At 43.8% G+C, this 20,023-nt stretch overlaps 1 protein-coding gene across 1 annotated transcript; it reads left to right on the top strand.

Annotated features, from left to right (window-relative positions):
• LOC115958124 (glycerol-3-phosphate dehydrogenase SDP6, mitochondrial-like) lies at positions 1–5,925 on the top strand. The gene is made up of 6 exons (XM_031076489.1): positions 1–529; positions 1,251–1,724; positions 2,392–2,723; positions 3,285–3,445; positions 3,703–3,961; positions 5,449–5,925. Exons 1-6 carry the CDS (start codon positions 160–162, stop codon positions 5,746–5,748), a joined length of 1,896 nt encoding a protein of 631 aa, XP_030932349.1. The 5' UTR covers positions 1–159; the 3' UTR covers positions 5,749–5,925.
• Positions 5,926–20,023: the final 14,098 nt, after the last annotated feature.

The following is a 20,023-nucleotide window of genomic DNA, read 5'->3' as shown; positions in this document are numbered from 1 at the left end:
ACGGTGTGTGGCGTTTTGCTAATCAACCGTGAAAAATCAAAAATCCTTTTAGTCCGATTCCCAACGCAACCTTTTTTCCAAATTTCTATAGCCGAATCAAATCTATATCACATCAAACTTCTCTCTCTATCTCTCTCTCTCTCGCTCTAAACGCACCGTATGGCAGCAAGAGCTCGCCTGAGCAGGCGAATAGGCGCCGCTGCAATCGCCGCCGCAGCCGGAGGCGGAATCCTGCTCTTCGGGCCGACGTTCTCTGCCAGCGACCGCGGTGAAGCTGGGGCACACATATCAGCAATTCGGCAGAGGATCACCGACCCCAACGTCGTCGTTCCGTCCAGGGCGACTCAGGCCTCTGCGCTGATCGGCGCCAACTCGGCCAACCCGCTCGACATGCTCGTTATCGGCGGCGGCGCCACCGGCTCCGGTGTGGCACTCGACGCTGTCACGCGTGGTCTCCGAGTCGGGCTCGTCGAGCGCGAGGATTTCGCTTCCGGCACGTCCTCAAGGTCCACCAAGCTCATTCACGGAGGTACGTATATTGATACGTATTCGTATATCGGTTTATGTATGTGTAAATGTACTTGACTAATTGAATTGCTAGCGTTTTTTATTTATTTATTTATTTATTATATAGGCTTTTTTTTGTGATTCTACTGATATGCTCTGTTTTTGAACTTTTTTTAACTTCGGTTTTAAATATTGAATTCCTTGTGTGGAGTTGTTATCATGATTGGAAATTGCGTTGCTCTGCACTTGAATTCGCATGGTTATGGACTTTTTTATGATTGAACAGAATGTTTGGTTGTTCAGCTTGATCATATGGGTTAGAATCAATGCGGTTTGTATAAGCCGTTGCAAAACGGTGTTTTTGGTTTAAAATGAATGGGGTTTTGAGTTTTCAAAACTCACTTTTAGGCTCCCAAACGGACCTATATATATTTATATATATATATATATATGAATATTTTTCCTCCATTTTTTGGAAAAAAGTAGCTGTTTTGTCTGTTTGGTTTGGTAGTTATTGGCATTGGCAAAAAATTGATATGGCATATTTTTTTTCAATCGGGCCAAAAGAAATGAAATGTTGTAATGTGAACGGTTGTAGGATGTTAATTATGTCATTTAATTAGGTCCGGATGTTCTAATAATATCCATTGGTTTTTTTTTTTTTTGGTTGTAAATCTATAACATATAGTTTTCTTTTAGATTGGAGCTAATCATTTGTCTGTATTTGTTTGTATAACTTTTAGGGGTACGTTATTTGGAGAAAGCTGTGTTTAATCTTGACTATGGACAACTGAAGTTGGTATTCCACGCACTTGAGGAGCGTAAACAGCTTATTGAAAATGCGCCACACCTATGCAATGCTTTACCATGCATGACACCATGTTTTGAATGGTTTGATGTAGTATATTACTGGGCGGGCTTGAAAATGTACGATTTGGTAGCTGGACGACACCTGTTGCATTTGTCCAGATACTATTCTGCAGAAGAGTCTAGTGAGCTCTTCCCCACACTTGCAAGGAAGGGTAAAGATAGAAACCTGAAGGGCACAGTGGTTTATTTTGATGGCCAGATGAATGACTCGAGACTTAATGTTGGAGTAGCATGCACTGCTGCAGTAGCTGGTGCAGCAGTGCTTAACCATGCAGAAGTTGTAGCATTTCTGAGGGATGAAGATGGCAAGCGGATAATTGGTGCACAAATCCGAGATAATTTATCAGGTACAGGAAGTACTTCCTGTCAACACTTGAGAATTTTTTTTTTTAATTTTTAATTTTTTATAATTTGTTAGTTACAACAATGGGGGAGATGGGATTTGAACCCTGTTTCTCCCTAGGGAGGAGAGCAGACAATGCCATTAAATTACTAGGCTCTTGGCACTCTTGAGATATTTATCACCTTAATATTAATTGTTTTCACAATTTTTCTTTACCATGAAAACTTGTATGAACAATTTGATGACAAAACTTTACAATTATTTGTTTATCTGGCTGTTATTCTCTGTTCTCAAATTGGTAGTTTCTTGTTCTTGTAATCTGTATAGTGTATACACCATTTCAGTCCCCAAAATAATAAAGAGGTAAAACTGATAATTAAGTCTTGGGGAGGGACAAGTCAGCTTTGACTTCATTGTATTTTTTTGTTTGCTCATGTTTTATTGTTCTCCTACCAAAATCTCTTGTTCTCTCATTTGCTCTAACATGACCATACATTCAAGTCAATGTGTGTACTAACCCATGCAGGCATTTACCCATCTGTTTTTTCTTCTGGCCTTTAGTATATTTGTTAGTGATGCACGCTAAGTTGTCTTGTATGAGTTGTATCTACTGTAACTAAATTTGGTTACTTCAATTGTTATCTTCCTTACTGCATTTCAAAGTGCACCAGGCAAAGAGTTTGATACCTATGCAAAAGTAATTGTCAATGCTGCTGGGCCATTTTGCGACTCTGTGAGGAAAATGGTTGATAAAGAAGCACGGTCTATGATCTGTCCTAGCAGTGGTGTACATGTCGTTCTACCTGATTATTATTCACCTGAGGGAATGGGTTTAATTGTTCCTAAAACCAAGGATGGACGTGTTGTCTTCATGCTGCCATGGTTGGGACGAACAGTAGCTGGAACTACAGATTCCAACACTGACATTACGTTGCTTCCAGAACCACATGAGGATGAGATTCAATTTATACTGGACGCCATCAGTGATTACCTTACTGTTAAGGTATGTTGCTGTTTCCATCATCATCCACTTTTTGTGTCTATATCCTGCACTTTTCTTACCTGGCACATTCATTTTTAATTAAAGATTTCTTGATGTTTTTGCTGTTGTTGTTTTTTCCTTTTTTTTTAATTTTTTTTATTTATTTTTTTTTTTTATTACTTTCGAAGTTCATTTTTTGAATAGCTCCAATCTGCATTACTAAAATATTCTGAGTGGGAGTTAGGTGATATTGGTGTGTTAGGTTATGCTCCTAATATGATTTTTATATGTTGATGGGCTTGTGGTTGTTTGAGTACATTGCTAACACAATTACACTCAAATTTGACTTATTTTAAATGTTAAGAGATGTTTGAAATTTCAGAGATCGTTTACTATTAATGTTTTGGTGTGCTACTCCTTGTTCACATGGACTTCTTTGTCTAGTGAATGTCCATGACTCCACGTTGATGTTTCACCGACTAAACCTACAAGCCATTGAAGGAATTATTGCTAATTGCTCCCTCTAGGTTTTCTTCTCTTTGCTATTACTTGTGGTGATAAATTAATTCTGTGGAAGTGTAGGTAAGGCGAACGGATGTTCTCTCTGCATGGAGTGGTATACGCCCATTGGCAACGGATCCATCTGCAAAAAACACTGAGAGTATCTCCAGAGATCATGTTGTATGTGAAGATTATCCTGGTTTGGTCACAATTACGGGTGGGAAGTGGACTACTTACCGTAGGTAACCTTTGGAATAGTATTCCTGAAATTTATTATTAATAAATTATTGGGAGTTGCACACTGGCTAAACTCATCTAAAGTGGTTCCTCTTTGATGCTCTTTCAATTACAATCACACACACAATAATTTATTAGAAGTATTCTCAATGAATTTAATTTAAAAGTAAACCTTATTGATCTAGGCCTTTTAAGTTAATGCCCGTGTGCACATCCCCCCACTCCCCTCCCTGCACATTATACTTACTATTAGTACACTCAGCATGGCAGAAGATGCGGTTAATGCAGCTATAAAGTCAGGAAAGCTGAGCCCCTCCAGTAAATGTATAACTCAATATTTTCGCATTATTGGTGGAGATGGATGGGATCCTTCATCATTTACAGTTCTTGCTCAACAATATGTACGCATGAAGAAGACTTTCAGTGGTAAAGTTGTTCCTGGTGTAATGGACACTGCAGTAGCAAAGCATCTTTCTCACGCATATGGAACAATGGCTGAACGAGTGGCTGCCATTGCTCAGGTTGGCTTGTCTTGCTATAATCTTCATTTTGTAGCTTTATCACTTAGGAGGAATTTTTTTATCCTCTTTTTATAATTGCTTCACCACAAACTTCCCTCGTAAGAATGGGTGGAGAATGAGGTCATGGGGTTTAAAATGCACTGGGCGTGTTTAACTTACCAATAAAGAAAATATTTGCTTCACAATGAAGTGAAACTTCTAATAGTTGTCATGCAGTTTTACTACTGGCACTTCCTGCAGTATACTATATATGCTCAAATGCATTTGGAAGTAAAGAAAGAGTTTTGAATGGGATCTTACTGCTCTTAATAACCTTTAGAGCTAATTTTGCAATCCTTTTAAGGTTCTGCTTGGCAACAGGTTGATTTCTAATATAGCAATGCTCAAATTCAGATAAAGCAATGGGCATTCTCAAAACTTTTTAGTTCACTCTGTTGTTAATTTTTTTAATGAAAGGAATTTCTTAAAAATTGATCTTAAGTTTCATAGTGTAGTTTTCCCTTCGTCTATGTGGTTTTTTTTGTTTGTATTATAGACAAATGATGTTTAACATTGCTTTGTGACAGAATATATTATACATTTCACTGGAGGACCTCAAAATATTGACATTTTAGGTTCTGTATATAATTGTAATGCTTGGAAGTTTAATACTTCTGCTTGGGCATGATACAGTGGCACATTGTTCACATCAAGTGTTAAATTGGTTTTTTTCCCCCTTGTTAACTTCAGTTTGTGGATTTTGTCACCATCTTGAAACTCTTTTGTTGACTAGCAAAACAGGTTTTGTGGTTGGTCCACATCTGATTTCCTTTGTGTTTTCAAAAAGAGAGAATTATGTGAAGTTTTGATTTGTTTTATATTATTTCAATGATTTTTGCTGAAAAAACATTGAAATAATACATGGACTGAGTATTTTTCCATATTCTGTGCTAGAGACTTTTGCTATTATATAGTGGTTGGTTTTGGGGCATGTTGGTGACCCATCAAAATTTAAGTGCTTCCCATTGGGCTGTGAGTCACATGGGCTTCAGATTTTTCAACTGGTTGATTTAGGAAATTAGATTTGAGATTGCACTTTAATGTACATGGTTGAAAGGGTCATCTGGAGACATTACGTTACTAATCCAGGGAAATTAGTATGATTTCATTTATTGAAATCTTGCAATGCCCTGTGTTTTCACCTTATTGGTATTAAAAGAACAGATGCCTAAATCAAATTATAGTAGATATCCTAAAGTAGTATTAAAGAAAAAGGACTCATTCAATTCAGGCACTGTCATGGGCCTCATTATGTATTTTGTTTAATTTTATGCCTTTGTAGCCCTTTTTATGCTGAACAAACTTGTAATGTCTCAAGATTTTAATTCAGCTATGATATATAGTACAAGATTGCATTTTGGTAGTGTGGTGGATACTGTTTCTTTGAACCCTATTGATGTTATTTTTGGCACACTGTAATCCTTCTTTTTCCCTCTTTTGGTCAATAGAATGAACATATGGGGAAGAGACTTGCCCATGGATATCCTTACCTAGAGGCAGAGGTTGCATACTGTGCTCGGCATGAATACTGTGAATCTGCTGTTGATTTCATTGCCAGGAGATCTAGGCTTGCTTTCCTTGACACTGATGCAGCAGGCCGGGCATTGCCACGCATAATTGAGATATTGGCAGCGGAACATAATTGGGACAAATCAAGGAAGAAAGAAGAGCTTGAGAAGGGTAAAGGATTTTTGGAGACTTTCAAGTCATCAAAGAATGCACAATTCCATGATGGAAAACACGAATAGTATATATAAATGCTATTTTATTTGTTAATTTCATCAATAGTTTCAAAAGTACTACAACAACAAAAAAGCCTTAATCCCAAATCAATGGTTGTAGAAGTGCTGAATAATTATTGGTCATTCTTCATTGTGGTTCAGGATCTAGAAATAAAATTGTTCACCAAAATTTTTCTAACCTTATTCTTGTGCAATAAAGTTTGCACGGCTATATTTTCCCCCCTTTTCCTGTTGTGAAGTTCATAGAACAGATGGGTGGATCTTTCATATATGTCATCCTTATGTTCAATTTATGCACAAATTTGTGGCACAATCTAATAAAATATTTTTATTTTTCTCAAAATTAATTGATCCTCTTATGTTTCAGCCTTGTGCAAGATGTGCCTTTGAATACATGAATGTATAATATTTATGCTTTCCATTGATTGGAATTTGATAAAATAAATTTTCCTTTCTACATGATTATTAAAAATAAGTCACGTGATTAAAAAATACATATGTCTATGAATGGTCTCCAAATTTGTTTGGAGCAAACTTCCGCTCTGTTTGTTTTGCTGGAAAACCTTCTGTAAAGATAGTTTTCCACATTTTCCAGTGTTTGGTAGCACAAAAAAAACCTGGTCAATGGAAGACTATCTTTGGTCAACGGAAAACTCTAATAAAAATAAGGCTTATTTTCTATAAGCTGTTTTCCAAAAAAAATTTTTGGAAAACAATCTCTCTCTCATGTGTTGCATCTCCTATAAATATTATTTTTGTCTATAGCCGTGGGAAACATAATTTTTTGGCGCCTTCTCTTCTCATGGTAAGTTTTCTCACTTTTTCTCTCTTCCCTTTGCTTTTTCTCTCCTCACACCCTCATCGTCACTAACTTTGGTCTCTCCTCTTCCCATAGATCTCTCTCTTTAACTGTCTCTCTTCTCTCTTTTCTTCATGTTTCTCTTCCCCTCTGTAACACTATTCTCTGATTAGATTTTTCTTTACTTCACTGATCGATCAATAGTTCCGACTTGCAAAGGAGAACAAATTTGCAACGGTAATTATTTCATTCCTCTCTACCAAAATCCCAATTCTTTGCTTTGAATTTCAAGCTCAATTTTCTTTTTTCTCTAAGAAATTTTCGATTTGATGGATTCTAGGCAGAAGTTACTTCTATTTCGTACATAAAGTGCAAAAAATAAAAATAAATAAATAATAATAATAGAAGAAGAAGAAGAAAGAATGAAAGAAGTAAAAGATTAAAATTTTAAACTTAGTACCTATATTGCTCTAAATTACTTTTACATGGGACAATCTTTATCGTGGACTAATTATATTGTTATATAATGAATGATAATTGTTTAGGAGAATTGCAATTGTTGGCAAATACATTTTTTGTTAGCAGATACTATGTAGTGATGATATATTATGCAATATGTACGGCACCAAGACCTTAGGCCCATACAGACCCCGGGCCCTGCCCCAATTGTACAGTGCGGTGATCCCAGGCCCATACAGGCCCTGGGCCTTGTCCCGTACTGGTTTTGGCCACAGGCCCAGCCGAAAGGTCCAGTCGTCCTACGCCATTCCCGGGGATTCATAAATAACAAACAGGTGTAGGGTATTAAGTTCCAAGGTGGGCTCGGTCAAACGTTTCCGGTCATGTACATGAGTCATTCCCGGGAAAATGTGGTATGCACGGGAGACGGTGCTGCCGAGCATTATCGGTCCAGATGGAATCAAGTTCCAAGATCATAAATGCAGCACCGCCCTCTCACCTAAACATCCACTTAAATCAAATGATATTGGACCTTCAATGGCACAAACGGTGGCTGTAATCATGATCTTCCCACTAACCTTGGCTATAAATAGAAGAAAGATGGGAGAAGAATGGGATTTTTTTTTGGGAGAGAAAAGAGTGAAAGAGTGAACATCAAACTGGGCGTTGCTTTGAGTCTCTGCCGAGAACGACCCATAGTAGGAAATCTTCAAGCCCACTACAAATAGATTGTGAGCCCATAATAATCCAAGGCCCATAGGCCTCGTACTTGGTTCTCACAATTGGCGCCCACCGTGGGGCCCTCCTACAAAGCTGTAGTTCGACTGGGACTCAAACGACGAGGATGTCTGAGGAGCGTGCACCAAGCGGCTCCATGGGATCTTCTCGGGGGTCAACATGGAGGGAGAGAAGGCAAAAAAGGCGGGAAGATAGGGAGCACTCAAGAAGGGAGGAAGGGTCCGGACAAGGAGAAGGATCGGCTCAGACACACTGGACGGTTTCGGACGTCTCGGCGCATCGGCGGCATGACGAAAGGGACCGAGAGCTGGAACGGTTACGCAGACTGGTAATGGACCTAGAGCTGGAAGCAAGGGTTCGGCGAGATGAAAGGAATCGCAACTCCCAGCAAAGGAGAAACCAGGGTGAGGCCTCCAGCCGGTCTAATACGCATCGGTCCCGAGACCGGTCGCGCTCCCAAGAGTCGCACCGGCAATCACGGGAACCACGCAATCGACGGAACCGCTCACGGTCGCACGGTTATGATCACCAAGGATCAGAATCACCGGAAGAACGTCTACACCACAATGCCTCCATGGACGCAATGAGCCGGGCTCTACGGATGGCTGCCCGGTCACCGTTTTCCGATGAAATTGAACGGGCCCCTATGCCGAGCAGATTCACACGACCACCATTCAATTCGTATGAGGGAAGGACAGACCCTGTGGAGCATGTTAGCCATTACATCCACATGATGTCTTTGCATGCGCACAACGATGCATTAATGTGTAAGGTTTTTCCCTCTAGTCTCGGTTCCACGGCACTAAGATGGTTCAATGGTTTGCGGAAGGGCTCCATACACAGCTTTGCCGAGCTGATTCAGGAATTCGGCAGCAGGTTCGTGACATGTAGCCGGGTGCAACAGCCGGTTGACGCACTACTTTCCATGAAGATGAGGATTGGGGAAACCCTTCGGAGTTATGCCAGCCGATACTGGGAACTCTATAACGAGATTGGTGGAGGAAATGAGAAAATTGCGGCAAGCACCTTCAGAATGGGGCTCCCTGAGGATTCTGAATTACGGGAGTCACTGACGAGAAGACCCCCCGAGGACATGAGGCAACTGATGAGACGCATAGAGGAGTACAAACGCCTGGAAGATGACCGGTTGCAAAGCAGGGGGAAAGCTCCGTTAGTGGGGAGATCTCGGCAAAACGTTTTGCCGGCAAAACCGAAACGAGACTTCAGAATGCAGGGACCAGAGGGGCAGATCGACGGGGTCAATGTGGTGTTTAAAGAGCCAGTTCACAAGATCCTGGAACGGATCAAAGACGAGCCATTCTTCAGGTGGCCGAACAAAATGGGGGGCGACCCATCTCGGAGGAACCAAAACTTATACTGCACCTATCACAGAGACAAGGGGCACACGACTGAACAGTGCCGGGTATTAAAAGATCATCTCGGACAGCTAGCAAGGGCCGGGTACTTAAAAGAGTTTGTAACAGATTCCGTTAACCGAGAAACCGGGCAGGGATCCCAACAGAAAAGGAATCCCCTTCCACCACCCCTGGGGGTAATCGAAGTCATCCATGCCGCACCAAGAAGGGCAGCAGCGGCTAAAAGGATACTGACAGTAGCCTGCGCGGAAGGAGAATCATCCAAAAAGAAGAAAAAAGGTGGACGGCCGACCATCTCGTTCGGAGAAGATGATTTCGAGGGGACGGTCCAACCCCACGACGATGCTTTGGTGGTGACAGCCCGGATAGGCGGATTCCTGGTAAAGAGGGTGATGATTGATCAAGGAAGCGGAGCCGACGTCATGTACCCGGATCTCTTTGAAGGGCTAGGGTTAAAGACCCAGGATTTGGCGAAGTATGACACGCCGTTGGTCTCGTTTGATGGGAGGGTTGTAATTCCCGAGGGGCAGATCTCTCTCCCAGTGAACATGGAAGGCAAGACAGTTATAGTTACATTTATAGTGGTCCGATCATTCGCACCATACACCGCAATCCTGGGAAGGCCGTGGATTCACGCAATGGGGGCTGTCCCGTCCACCCTTCACGTAAAAGTGAAATTTCCTACCGAGAATGGAGTTGCCGTGGTAAGGGGGAATCAGCAGGTGGCGAGGCAGTGCCTCGTCGCCGCGGTCCGGTGGGAGAACGAACAGCTCGGTCGAACTGAGGAGAACGAGAAAGAAAATTCATAGCAATTACAGAAACCCCAGGGGGAAGCTGGGGCGGACGTGGCCGAGGAGGTGCTGAAGGTAAGGATTCTCCCAGATGCTGACAAGTATTTCCAGATAGGTACAAGCATGAACGACCGGGAAAGGGTAGATATGTTGCTGTTCTTATTGCAAAACGTGGACGTTTTTGCGTGGAGCCCGTATGAAGTGCCCGGCGTAGATCCCGAGTTCATTGTCCACAGACTCAATGTGGATCCGTTATTCCCCCCAAAGAAGCAGAAACCGAGAAGAGCGTCGAGGGAACACGTCGAGGCAGTAAACCTGGAGGTACAGCGGCTGAAGGATGCCGGAGCCATAAAGGAGATATTCTTCCCGAAGTGGTTGGCAAACACTGTCGTGGTAAAGAAGAAGAACGGGAAATGGAGAGTTTGTGTGGATTTCACAGACTTGAACAAGGCTTGTCCCAAGGACCCATTCCCGATGCCCAAGATTGACCAGCTAGTAGATGCAACGTACGGGCATCCGAGGATGAGCTTCCTGGATGCCTTCCAGGGCTACCACCAAATTGCCTTGGCGCCCGAAGACCGAGAAAAGACTGCATTTATCTCCCCGAATGCGAATTATCACTACGAGGTCATGCCGTTCGGACTAAAGAACGCCGGGGGTACGTATCAGAGAATGATGACGAGAATGTTCCGAGAAAAAATTGGATGCACGGTTGAAGTTTATATCGATGATATGGTGGTGAAAAGCAGAATTGAGTCGCAGCACACCGAAGATCTCCGGGGAGTGTTTGAGATACTACGTCGGTATAAATTGCGCTTGAATGCCGAAAAGTGCACTTTCGGAGTGGGGGCTGGTAAGTTCCTGGGGTATCTGATCTCTACTCGGGGTATAGAAGCCAACCCCGACCAGATAGAAGCCGTGAACCGCCTCAAACCACCAAGCAATCCCAAAGAGGTGCAAGTGCTCACTGGAATGCTAGCGGCCCTGAACAGATTCATCTCCAAGTCTGCCGACCGTTGCCGGCCTTTTTATCAGCTTCTGAAAAAGTGGAAGGGGTTTCTATGGGACGAGAGCTGCGATGAAGCCTTTCGAGAGCTAAAGGAATATTTGGCAAAGGCGCCGAGGTTGACGGCCCCGGATCCCGGAGAGGATCTGTTTATGTATCTCGCTGTCACCGACCATGCGGTAAGTGCTGTGTTGCTAAGGGACCGGGGAGTGCAGATGCCGGTGTATTACGTGAGCAAAACCTTGGTCGATGCCAAGACAAGGTACCTGCCTCTCGAGAAGTTAGTTTTGGCTCTGGTGCACGCCACGAGAAAGTTGCCACATTACTTCCAGGCACACACAGTGTTCGTCCTCACCGAGTATCCATTGCAGTCACTATTGAAGAGATCAGACTTCACAGGGCGGATTGCCAAGTGGGGGACTCGGTTGGGATCGTTTGACATAAGATACCGGCCTAGAAGCTCGGTGAAGGGACAGGTTCTGGCCGACTTCATCGCAGAGTTTACACCCAAGGATGAAGGCAAAATAATCTGTAGTACGGAGATTCGCCCATGGAGGTTATTTGTGGACGGTGCATCGAATGCTATGGGGGCCGGGGCCGGTATTGTCATTGTCACCCCGGAGGGTATACGACTGGAACACTCCCTCAGACTGGGGTTCAAAGCCTCGAACAACGAAGCCGAATACGAAGCCATGTTGGCCGGATTGAGGGCAGTATTACATCTGGGCGCAAAGGACATAGAGATCTACTCTGATTCTCGACTGGTGGTTTATCAGATCACTGGGGACTTCGAAGCTCGGGACCCCAGAATGAAAGCTTATCTCGGCGCGGCAAAGCAGATTATCAGTCAGTTTGGAACGGTAAAGATATCCCAGGTAGCCCGGTCACAAAACAAGCACGCTGACTCTCTTGCCACGTTAGCCTCATCGGCTACCGAGGATACGCCAAGGCTCATCACGGTAGAACTTGTAAAGGAGCCAAGCATCCAGGTGAAGAATGTTCCCAACCAAGCCGGAGTAGAGATTGCGCAGGTGGCAGTAGCTGGTCCAAGTTGGATGAGCCCGATCATAGACTTCCTTGCCGAGGATAAAGTTCCGGAGAATGAGGCCGAGGCCAACAAGATTCGGCGAATGGCTCCCAGATACTGGCTGTCTTCAGACCGAAAATTGTACCGAAGATCCTTTGCAGGCCCTTACCTCTTATGCCTACATCCAGACAGGGTCAAAGAGCTCCTGACCGAGCTGCATGAGGGAGTGTGCGGCGGGCATGCCGGGGGACGATCTTTGGCACACCGAGCAATGACACAGGGGTTTTGGTGGCCACAGATGCAGAAGGATGCCGCCGAATACGTACGAAGTTGCGAACAATGTCAAAAGCACGCCCCAATGATCCATCAACCTGCAGGACAGCTAAATCCTGTCAGCAGCCCGTGGCCATTTGCACAATGGGGGCTTGACATCCTTGGGCCTTTCCCCCGGGCAACGGGGAACCGCCGTTTTGTATTGGTGGCTGTAGATTACTTCACAAAGTGGGCTGAAGCAGAGGCCTTGGCTAATATCCGGGATTCCGACGTGAAAAAATTTGTATGGAAAAACATAGTTACACGGTTTGGGGTGCCGAATTCGCTGGTATCAGACAATGGGCTGCAGTTCGACAGCAATGCTTTCCGGAGCTTTTGTAGTAAGCTTGGCATCAAAAACAAGTATTCAACCCCGGCATACCCACAAAGCAACGGCCAAGCTGAAGCGGTAAACAAGACTATCTTGAACGGGCTCAAAAGAAGGTTGGACGGAGCAAAGGGAAGATGGGCGAAAGAGCTACCCAGTGTATTATGGGCGTACCGCACGACCCCTAGGAGATCCACGGGTGAAACCCCGTTCTCCCTGACATACGGCTCGGAAGCAGTCATACCAACCGAGGTGAGCTTATGCAGTGCACGGGTCGCCGGGTTTGACCCCGTACAGAACGCCGACCTGATGATGGAGCGTTTGGATTGGCTAGAAGAATGCAGGGAGGCTGCAACCATACGTCTTGCCGAGTATCAACAGAAACTGGCCCAAAGGTACAACCGAAATGTAAAGAGCAGGGAGTTCATTGCCGGGGAACTAGTATTAAGAAGGGTAGTGGGAAACATGCGGGACTTGACTGCAGGGAAGCTCGCTCAGAGTTGGGAAGGACCATACAGAGTCACAGCTATTGCGGGTGCAGGGGCCTACTACTTGGAAGACCTTGACGAGAGGCCACTCCCTCGACCATGGAACGCCAACAACTTGAAGAAGTTCTACGCATAATCATCGGTGTAAGCCATTATTTGTATCCCATTGAAATTAAGAGCATGATGAATCCTTTTGTATAAGCTATTTTTCATTCCTTAGCCGTACGCCGGAAGAATCACCATCAAATCTCAAAGGACAGAAGCCTGACTCTCGGTTCGATCACTATCGCCGAGCAGGCGGAAACCTACAAATAATAATCTAAGGACAGAAACCTGATCCTCGGCTCGATCACTATCGCCGAGCAGGTGGAAACCTACAGATAAGTCTCTAAGGACAGAAGCCTGACCCTCGGTTCGATCACTATCGCCGAGCAGGCGGAAACCTACAAATAATAATCTAAGGACAGAAACCTGATCCTCGGCTCGGTCACTATCGCCGAGCAGGTGGAAACCTACAGATAAGTCTCTAAGGACAGAAGCCTGACCCTCGGTTCGATCACTATCGCCGAGCAGGCGGAAACCTACAAATAATAATCTAAGGATAGAAACCTGATCCTCGGCTCGATCACTATCGCCGAGCAGGTGGAAACCTACAAATAATTCTCTAAGTACGAAAACCTGACCCTCGGCTCGATTCCCGGTTCAGCCAAAGCCTAACCCGACCCTTTTTCAAATACTAAGTCAAAAAGCGCTCTCAAAATACACTAAGCGCCGCGTAAATGGTTCTCGGGGGTACTATTACATTAAGCCGCCATAGCACTGGCGTGGTTCAAGCAAAACACGAACAGAGATAATTTCATTCGACAAATTCAAACGGAAAAAGAAAACGGACTTCTAATTAAAGTAGAGCAATTGTTCGGTCACCACATCCCGGTGACATAGGCAAATAAAACCAACAAAATAAAACAAATGTTCGGTCACCGCATCCCGGTGACGTGAGCAAGTAAAACTAATAAAATGAAAGTGAGCAAGCAAGATAAAAGCAAAATTAGCGGGGAGGTTGGTTCGGTGGTATCACTTCCTGCTGGCCGGCCAAAGAAAAAGGCGGGGCCTCACCGAGAAGCTCCTGCACAGTCGGGATACTGGTGACTTCCATTTCCTCAGGCTCGGCGTGAGCATCGATTTGCTCAACCAGCTCCCTCATACTGGCTGTCTCTTCCTCGTCAATCGCCACCGGGGTACCCTGAGCAGCAGGGGCGGGGCTCGGGAATGGGATTTGGCCGGGGTCTCTCAGATGCGAATCCTCAGGAACGCCCATTGCCTGAAGGGCGGCAAACCACCCGGCCTCAAAGCCCATATTCCTAGCCCGAGCAACCACCGGCTCTACAGAGTTTTCGGCATCAGCAAAGCCGACATCATACCATTTCTGCTCCGCGGCTGCCAAGCCTGCCCTAAGGTCAGCTATCTCCTCGGCATTGGAGGTGTTAAGGCTGATAGCTTGGGCTAGCTTAAGCTCCGTCTCATTCTGCTGGGTTAGGAGCTCCGCACACCTTTTCTCGGCAAGGGACCGGTTCTTCTCGGCAATTGCTGCCTTTTTCTCAGCAGACTCGGCGGCCTTCAGTTTTTCCTTAGCCGTTTTCACCGCCGCCTCGCGCGCCTCCTTCTCGCGCTCGCTCTCCTCAGCAAGCTCCCTTGCCCGAGCAGCCACAATGTGGGCCATTTGAGCAGCCTAGCAAGGACAAAAGTTAGAAAAAAGACAAAAGGAAACCTGTATGAAGAACTAGATAGACAAAAAAATTACCGCAATGGCGTGCCACTCTAACCGGCGCCCTACGGACTCCTCGGATCCATCCTCGAAAGCATGCACATCCTCCGGAAGTTGGAGAGCTTCGGCCAAAGATTGGGCAATACGGCCGCCCTCGCCTTTATCCCACATCCGAATGCAGGCGGTTGACGGCAATGGTTTGCCGTCCAGAAGGATCTTCGGCTCCCACGCAGGAGCCACTTGGGAGGAGGACGCGCCCCCCGTGCCGGCTTCAGTCGGCGGCTCACGGATAACAATACCACCTGTTGGACGGGGAGGAGTCTGGGCAGCGACCTCGCCCGGGCAAGTGGAAGGTTGATCAGTGACCTTTTGCTTCTTCCGGGCACGTCCGGCCTGCGGTGGGGGTGAAGGCTGCGGCACTTGACCCCGGCCCTCTGGAGGAGGGGGCTGATTGGATTGTCGGGCACCGGGCACAAACCGTTCTACCGACAGCACTTTTCTAGATACCATCTTTCCCTTAGGCCGGGCAGCTCTAGCTAAAAGGGCGGCCGCTTCTATCACTTGTTGTTGGTTCACGGCGGCCGGATTCTCGGGGATTGGCTGCTCTTGCGCTTGGCCTTGCTGCACGGCTTCGTGGGCTAACTCCCTGATGCGCCGGGATGCTTTTTCCGCGGATTCGTCTCTCAAAGGGGCTAGCTCGTCTGCGCAAGTAACCCGCCGGCCAAATTCCCTCGCTTCCCCGGTTGTAAGACTCGGCGGTAAAAAGTTCACGTACCGAACGTCTATATACGACAGCAGGGGGCTGTCAACTATCAGGGCCTGCTTGAACGGCTGCCAAGTAGAATAAACCGGCTCCACACCGAGGATCAAATGCGAAGCCCGGAGTTGCCCGTCCCAATGCACGTATATCTCAGAGCGGAGGACGAAGTTTAAGTCTTTGGCGTGGACGACTCTGAGGTCCTGCACAAACACTTTGCCGTCTGCAAAAGATCAAATGACGCATTAGTCTCTAATCATAAAAATTCTTTTTACCGAGAGGAAGAAAAAGAGAGGCGAAAGAAAGCAGTTATATGAAGGGGATGGAACGAACCCACTTCACGCGGCGTAAGGGGGCAAGGAAACTCCCCGGCAAACCAATTGCCGCTCACCCTAACGAACTCATTGGCGGAATTCCTGTTCGAATCAGGTAGGCATGATATCAGCCGTACCCGTGCATCCCTTGTCTTTAGGTAATAACCGGTGGCTTTGCTCCCACAGAGCCTATACATTTGGTTAATGTCATGGTGGTCTAACTGTAAGTTAAAGGTGTGGTTCAACTTACTGACGCAACTAACTACCCGGTAAAAGTTGGGGGGAAGTTGGTCCGGGCACAGCCCGTAGTAAGTGAGTGTGTTTATTAAGAGGGGATCCACGGGGAACCTGACCCCACCTTCTAGAATGGACATCAAAGGAAAGAAGGCTATACCATGCCCTCGGTGGAGTTCAATATCGCTCTCATGGCAGTAGGCCACATCCACGTCATTGGGAATGTTAAATTTACTCCTAAAGGTGGCCAAAGCAGCCGGGGACTCTAGGAGGTAAGAGTAACCCATCTATAACGCCTAAAAATACGAAAGTAAACTCAAAGAAATGAAAGTTGAAAGGAAAAGGAAGGGGAAGAAAAACTTACTTTGGGTTCTAAGGAGGAAAAGAACACTGGGTAAGCAAGCGCACAGAAATGTGGTCGGCAGAGAAAAAGAGCTCTAAAGATTGGCAGAGGAAAAATGGGATGCTGTTCAGAGGGAGGTTATTTATAGAGGAAAGAAAAGTGAATGGAGGAAGAAGAAGCGTCTGAATCAAGCATTAAATGGGCGCGGTCTACGAGCAGTCCAACGAACGCCAAGCATAACCAATCCGCACGTCGCTTCGGTCCTCGAACCGTCAAGCAATAATGACGACTGCGCCTGGCGCCGCGAAACGGCGCGTCTTTTGAGATGAATATTAAATGAGAAATGACGGTCAGAAGTCCCAGGCTAAAAGACTCCCGAGGTCAAAAGGTCCCATGCTGCTCCTTGATTCTTCTCGATGACCGAGTATGAATCAAGGGGGGGCTATTGTACGGCACCGAGACCTTAGGCCCAAACAGACCCCGGGCCCTGCCCCAATTGTACAGTGCGGTGATCCCAGGCCCATACAGGCCCTGGGCCTTGTCTCGTACTGGCTTTGGCCACAGGCCCAGCCGAAAGGTCCAGTCGTCCTACGCCATTCCCGGGGATTCATAAATAACAAACAGGTGTAGGGTATTAAGTTCCAAGGTGGGCTCGGTCAAACGTTCCCGGTCATGTACATGAGTCATTCCCGGGAAAATGTGGTATGCACGGGAGACGGTGCTGCCGAGCATTATCGGTCCAGATGGAATCAAGTTCCAAGATCATAAATGCAGCACCGCCCTCTCACCTAAACATCCACTTAAATCAAATGATATTGGACCTTCAATGGCACAAACGGTGGCTGTAATCATGATCTTCCCACTAACCTTGGCTATAAATAGAAGAAAGATGGGAGAAGAATGGGATTTTTTTTTGGGAGAGAAAAGAGTGAAAGAGTGAACATCAAACTGGGCGTTGCTTTGAGTCTCTGCCGAGAACGACCCATAGTAGGAAATCTTCAAGCCCACTACAAATAGATTGTGAGCCCATAATAATCCAAGGCCCATAGGCCTCGTACGTGGTTCTCACACAATACATTATGTAAATACTTAATTTAGAGTAATATTGAAGACTTGTGGTTGACCATAGTAGACAAATGGTTGAAATGTGTGTGTGTATGTGTGTACGTACGTTACTGTCTATATATATGAGCAAGATGAGTGGTAGAGATCATGAAAATTTGACAACTAATTAATTTTGATTGTATCTATTGTCAAAATTTTAGATTAATTAATATGAAAACCAAATTCATTCTTAGTTTTTATTTATAATGATTACATTAGTTAGTTTACATAATATACATGTTTTAAATTATACAAGAAATATTTAAAAAAAATTGCATACCAAACACCAGAAAACATTCTCAAGCGCATTTTCAAGGTCGTTATCAAACACTGGAAAATAAGACAATTTTCTAAAAAATGCTCTTTGGAAAATGAACAATTTTCGAGAAAACGTTAATGCTGAAACAAACAGAGCGTTCTTTCTTCTTTCTTTTTTATTATTTAATATTATATAAGTTTTTAAATAAACAGGTAAATGAGTTAACTCCGTCTCTAGTTCGAGCGTGCACTATATTATAGAGCCGAGAGAGATTGGAAAAAATGGTTGCTTCTTTGGAATAATTACTAAGCAAAGTGGTGTATCCATCAATTTGTGTATCCACCCAGTCTCTTTCTTGCAGTCTCTAACGCGGGGTCAGATAGTAGGTGCTCCGTATGTGTCTCATGCTCTCTTTGGAATGGGGGAAAACTTGCACAGTGCAAAGTGAGGTAAGTCAAGGCAGGACGAGATGAAAGTATTTTATCATCCCTAATGAGGTGGTTCAATGTAGGTGAGATAAAGATTAGATAAAAAATGGGCGGGGCGAGATGAAAGTATTTTGTCATCCCTAATGGTGGTTCAACATATCCAACACTGCTCTCTTTACCTCTTAACAATGTTAAAATAATAAATAAAAACAATGACATGTTAATTAGATGATGATGATTAGATGCATTATAAGTACATGGTTTCAAATCTTAAATTGGTAAATTGCAAATTATGTATCATTGGTCATTTAGGCACAAAATGAAAAGTAATTATAAAATGTTGATATTTGCTAAATCTTTTTGTGAACGATAGAAAAAGACATTGGATAGAATCTTGTTTCTTTCCACAAAGCGAGGGGACAATATTTTTGCTAGGGAAGAATTCTCTTCATTTTGCTAGAAATGATAGAGTGTCTTTCACTTATCCAAATAATAATAATTCAGATTAAATATTACAAATTTAAAAGTGTTTAGATTGTCATATTTATTTATTTATATTTATATAATATCTAAAAGTTGAAGTGTAGTTTATTGTTGTTACACTTCTTTAAACTACATCCACATAGCATTTCGCTCCACGTCAATCCATTTGCTCTCACAAGTACCATACCAAGGCATAGGGCCTTGCTGTAGCAATGGCAACAAGAAGAAGAATCATAGTGATCTTAACAACAATCCTGCCCATATTTAAGAGTGAACGTCTTTGCCACTAATCAAGCACCATACCCCTCTTGTCTACCCCTATTAAGAAAAGCCTGAATTGGATTTGCAACTCTTAGAAATGGGTCTGCCTAGCACTTTATTCTTATTCATCATCCACCCATCCCATTTTTTCAGTCCAGTCCACCTTGTTGTCCAAACTCCAAAGCAACTTGTTGTCCACCTTCTCTTGAAAAGTCTGGTTCTTAAGATTTTTAAATTTTAATGACAGGGCAATTTATATAATATTAGATCTAGGAATTAATCACTAATCCTATAAAATGTTACAATATTTTCACACCAAAGTCAAGATAATAGGGTAAATTATAACTTATCAACATTTGTTTTGACTGAAATTTAAGTTGCCTATTTATGATTTGAAATTTGACACTTTACTCATTTGAGATTTGATCGAAATAATTAATATAAATTACCTACCTATGATTTGAAATTTCATGATGCAAGTGTTTTGCTGGATTCTTTTTTAATCTTATTTGATCTTGTATTTTTATGTTTTTTGTGTTCTTGGAGGAGAGAGACATAAAAGTGGAGTAAAATTACATATTTAGTCATGTTTTTAATATGAGTGGGTTATGGAACTCTAACTAGAGGTTGTTTGATACCAGTGTTTAAGCAATAGTTTTCAGTGTTTAAACAATAATAACACTTTTGACATATATTTTTATAACATTCAAACACGTATTTCTACAACATTGAAAATTGAACAACGATACTAGAAATCTCCAACCAAACGAGCTAACCTCAGGTGGGTAAAGTGTCATATTTCAAACTACAAGTAGACAACTTAAATTTCGGTCAGACTACTGATGGATAAGTTGTAATTTGCCCAATAAAATATTATAATTGGTGTTGTAAAAACATTGTGACCTCTTTTCCAAAAAAAAGAAAAAAGGAAAGAAAAAGAACGACTTGTAGTTTTATGTCAAAAGAAATCCCCTCCAAAAATATGAAATCCAAATCGCATGTAGTTAAA

Source organism: Quercus lobata, chromosome 8 (genome assembly GCF_001633185.2).
Source record: "Quercus lobata isolate SW786 chromosome 8, ValleyOak3.0 Primary Assembly, whole genome shotgun sequence".
NCBI classification, from domain to species: domain Eukaryota; kingdom Viridiplantae; phylum Streptophyta; class Magnoliopsida; order Fagales; family Fagaceae; genus Quercus; species Quercus lobata.
Note: the sequence above shows the minus strand (reverse complement) of the source record. Positions and strands in the feature narration are given on the sequence as shown.

Bases quoted from the DNA above. Each gene is read 5' to 3' on its own strand.
- LOC115958124 (XM_031076489.1), top strand. From the start codon at position 160: ATGGCAGCAAGAGCTCGCCTGAGCAGGCGAATAGGCGCCGCTGCAATC. The intron at 530-1,250 runs GTACGTATATTG...TATAACTTTTAG, and splicing joins CACCAAGCTCATTCACGGAG to GGGTACGTTATTTGGAGAAA. The intron at 1,725-2,391 runs GTACAGGAAGTA...AAAGTGCACCAG, and splicing joins AATCCGAGATAATTTATCAG to GCAAAGAGTTTGATACCTAT.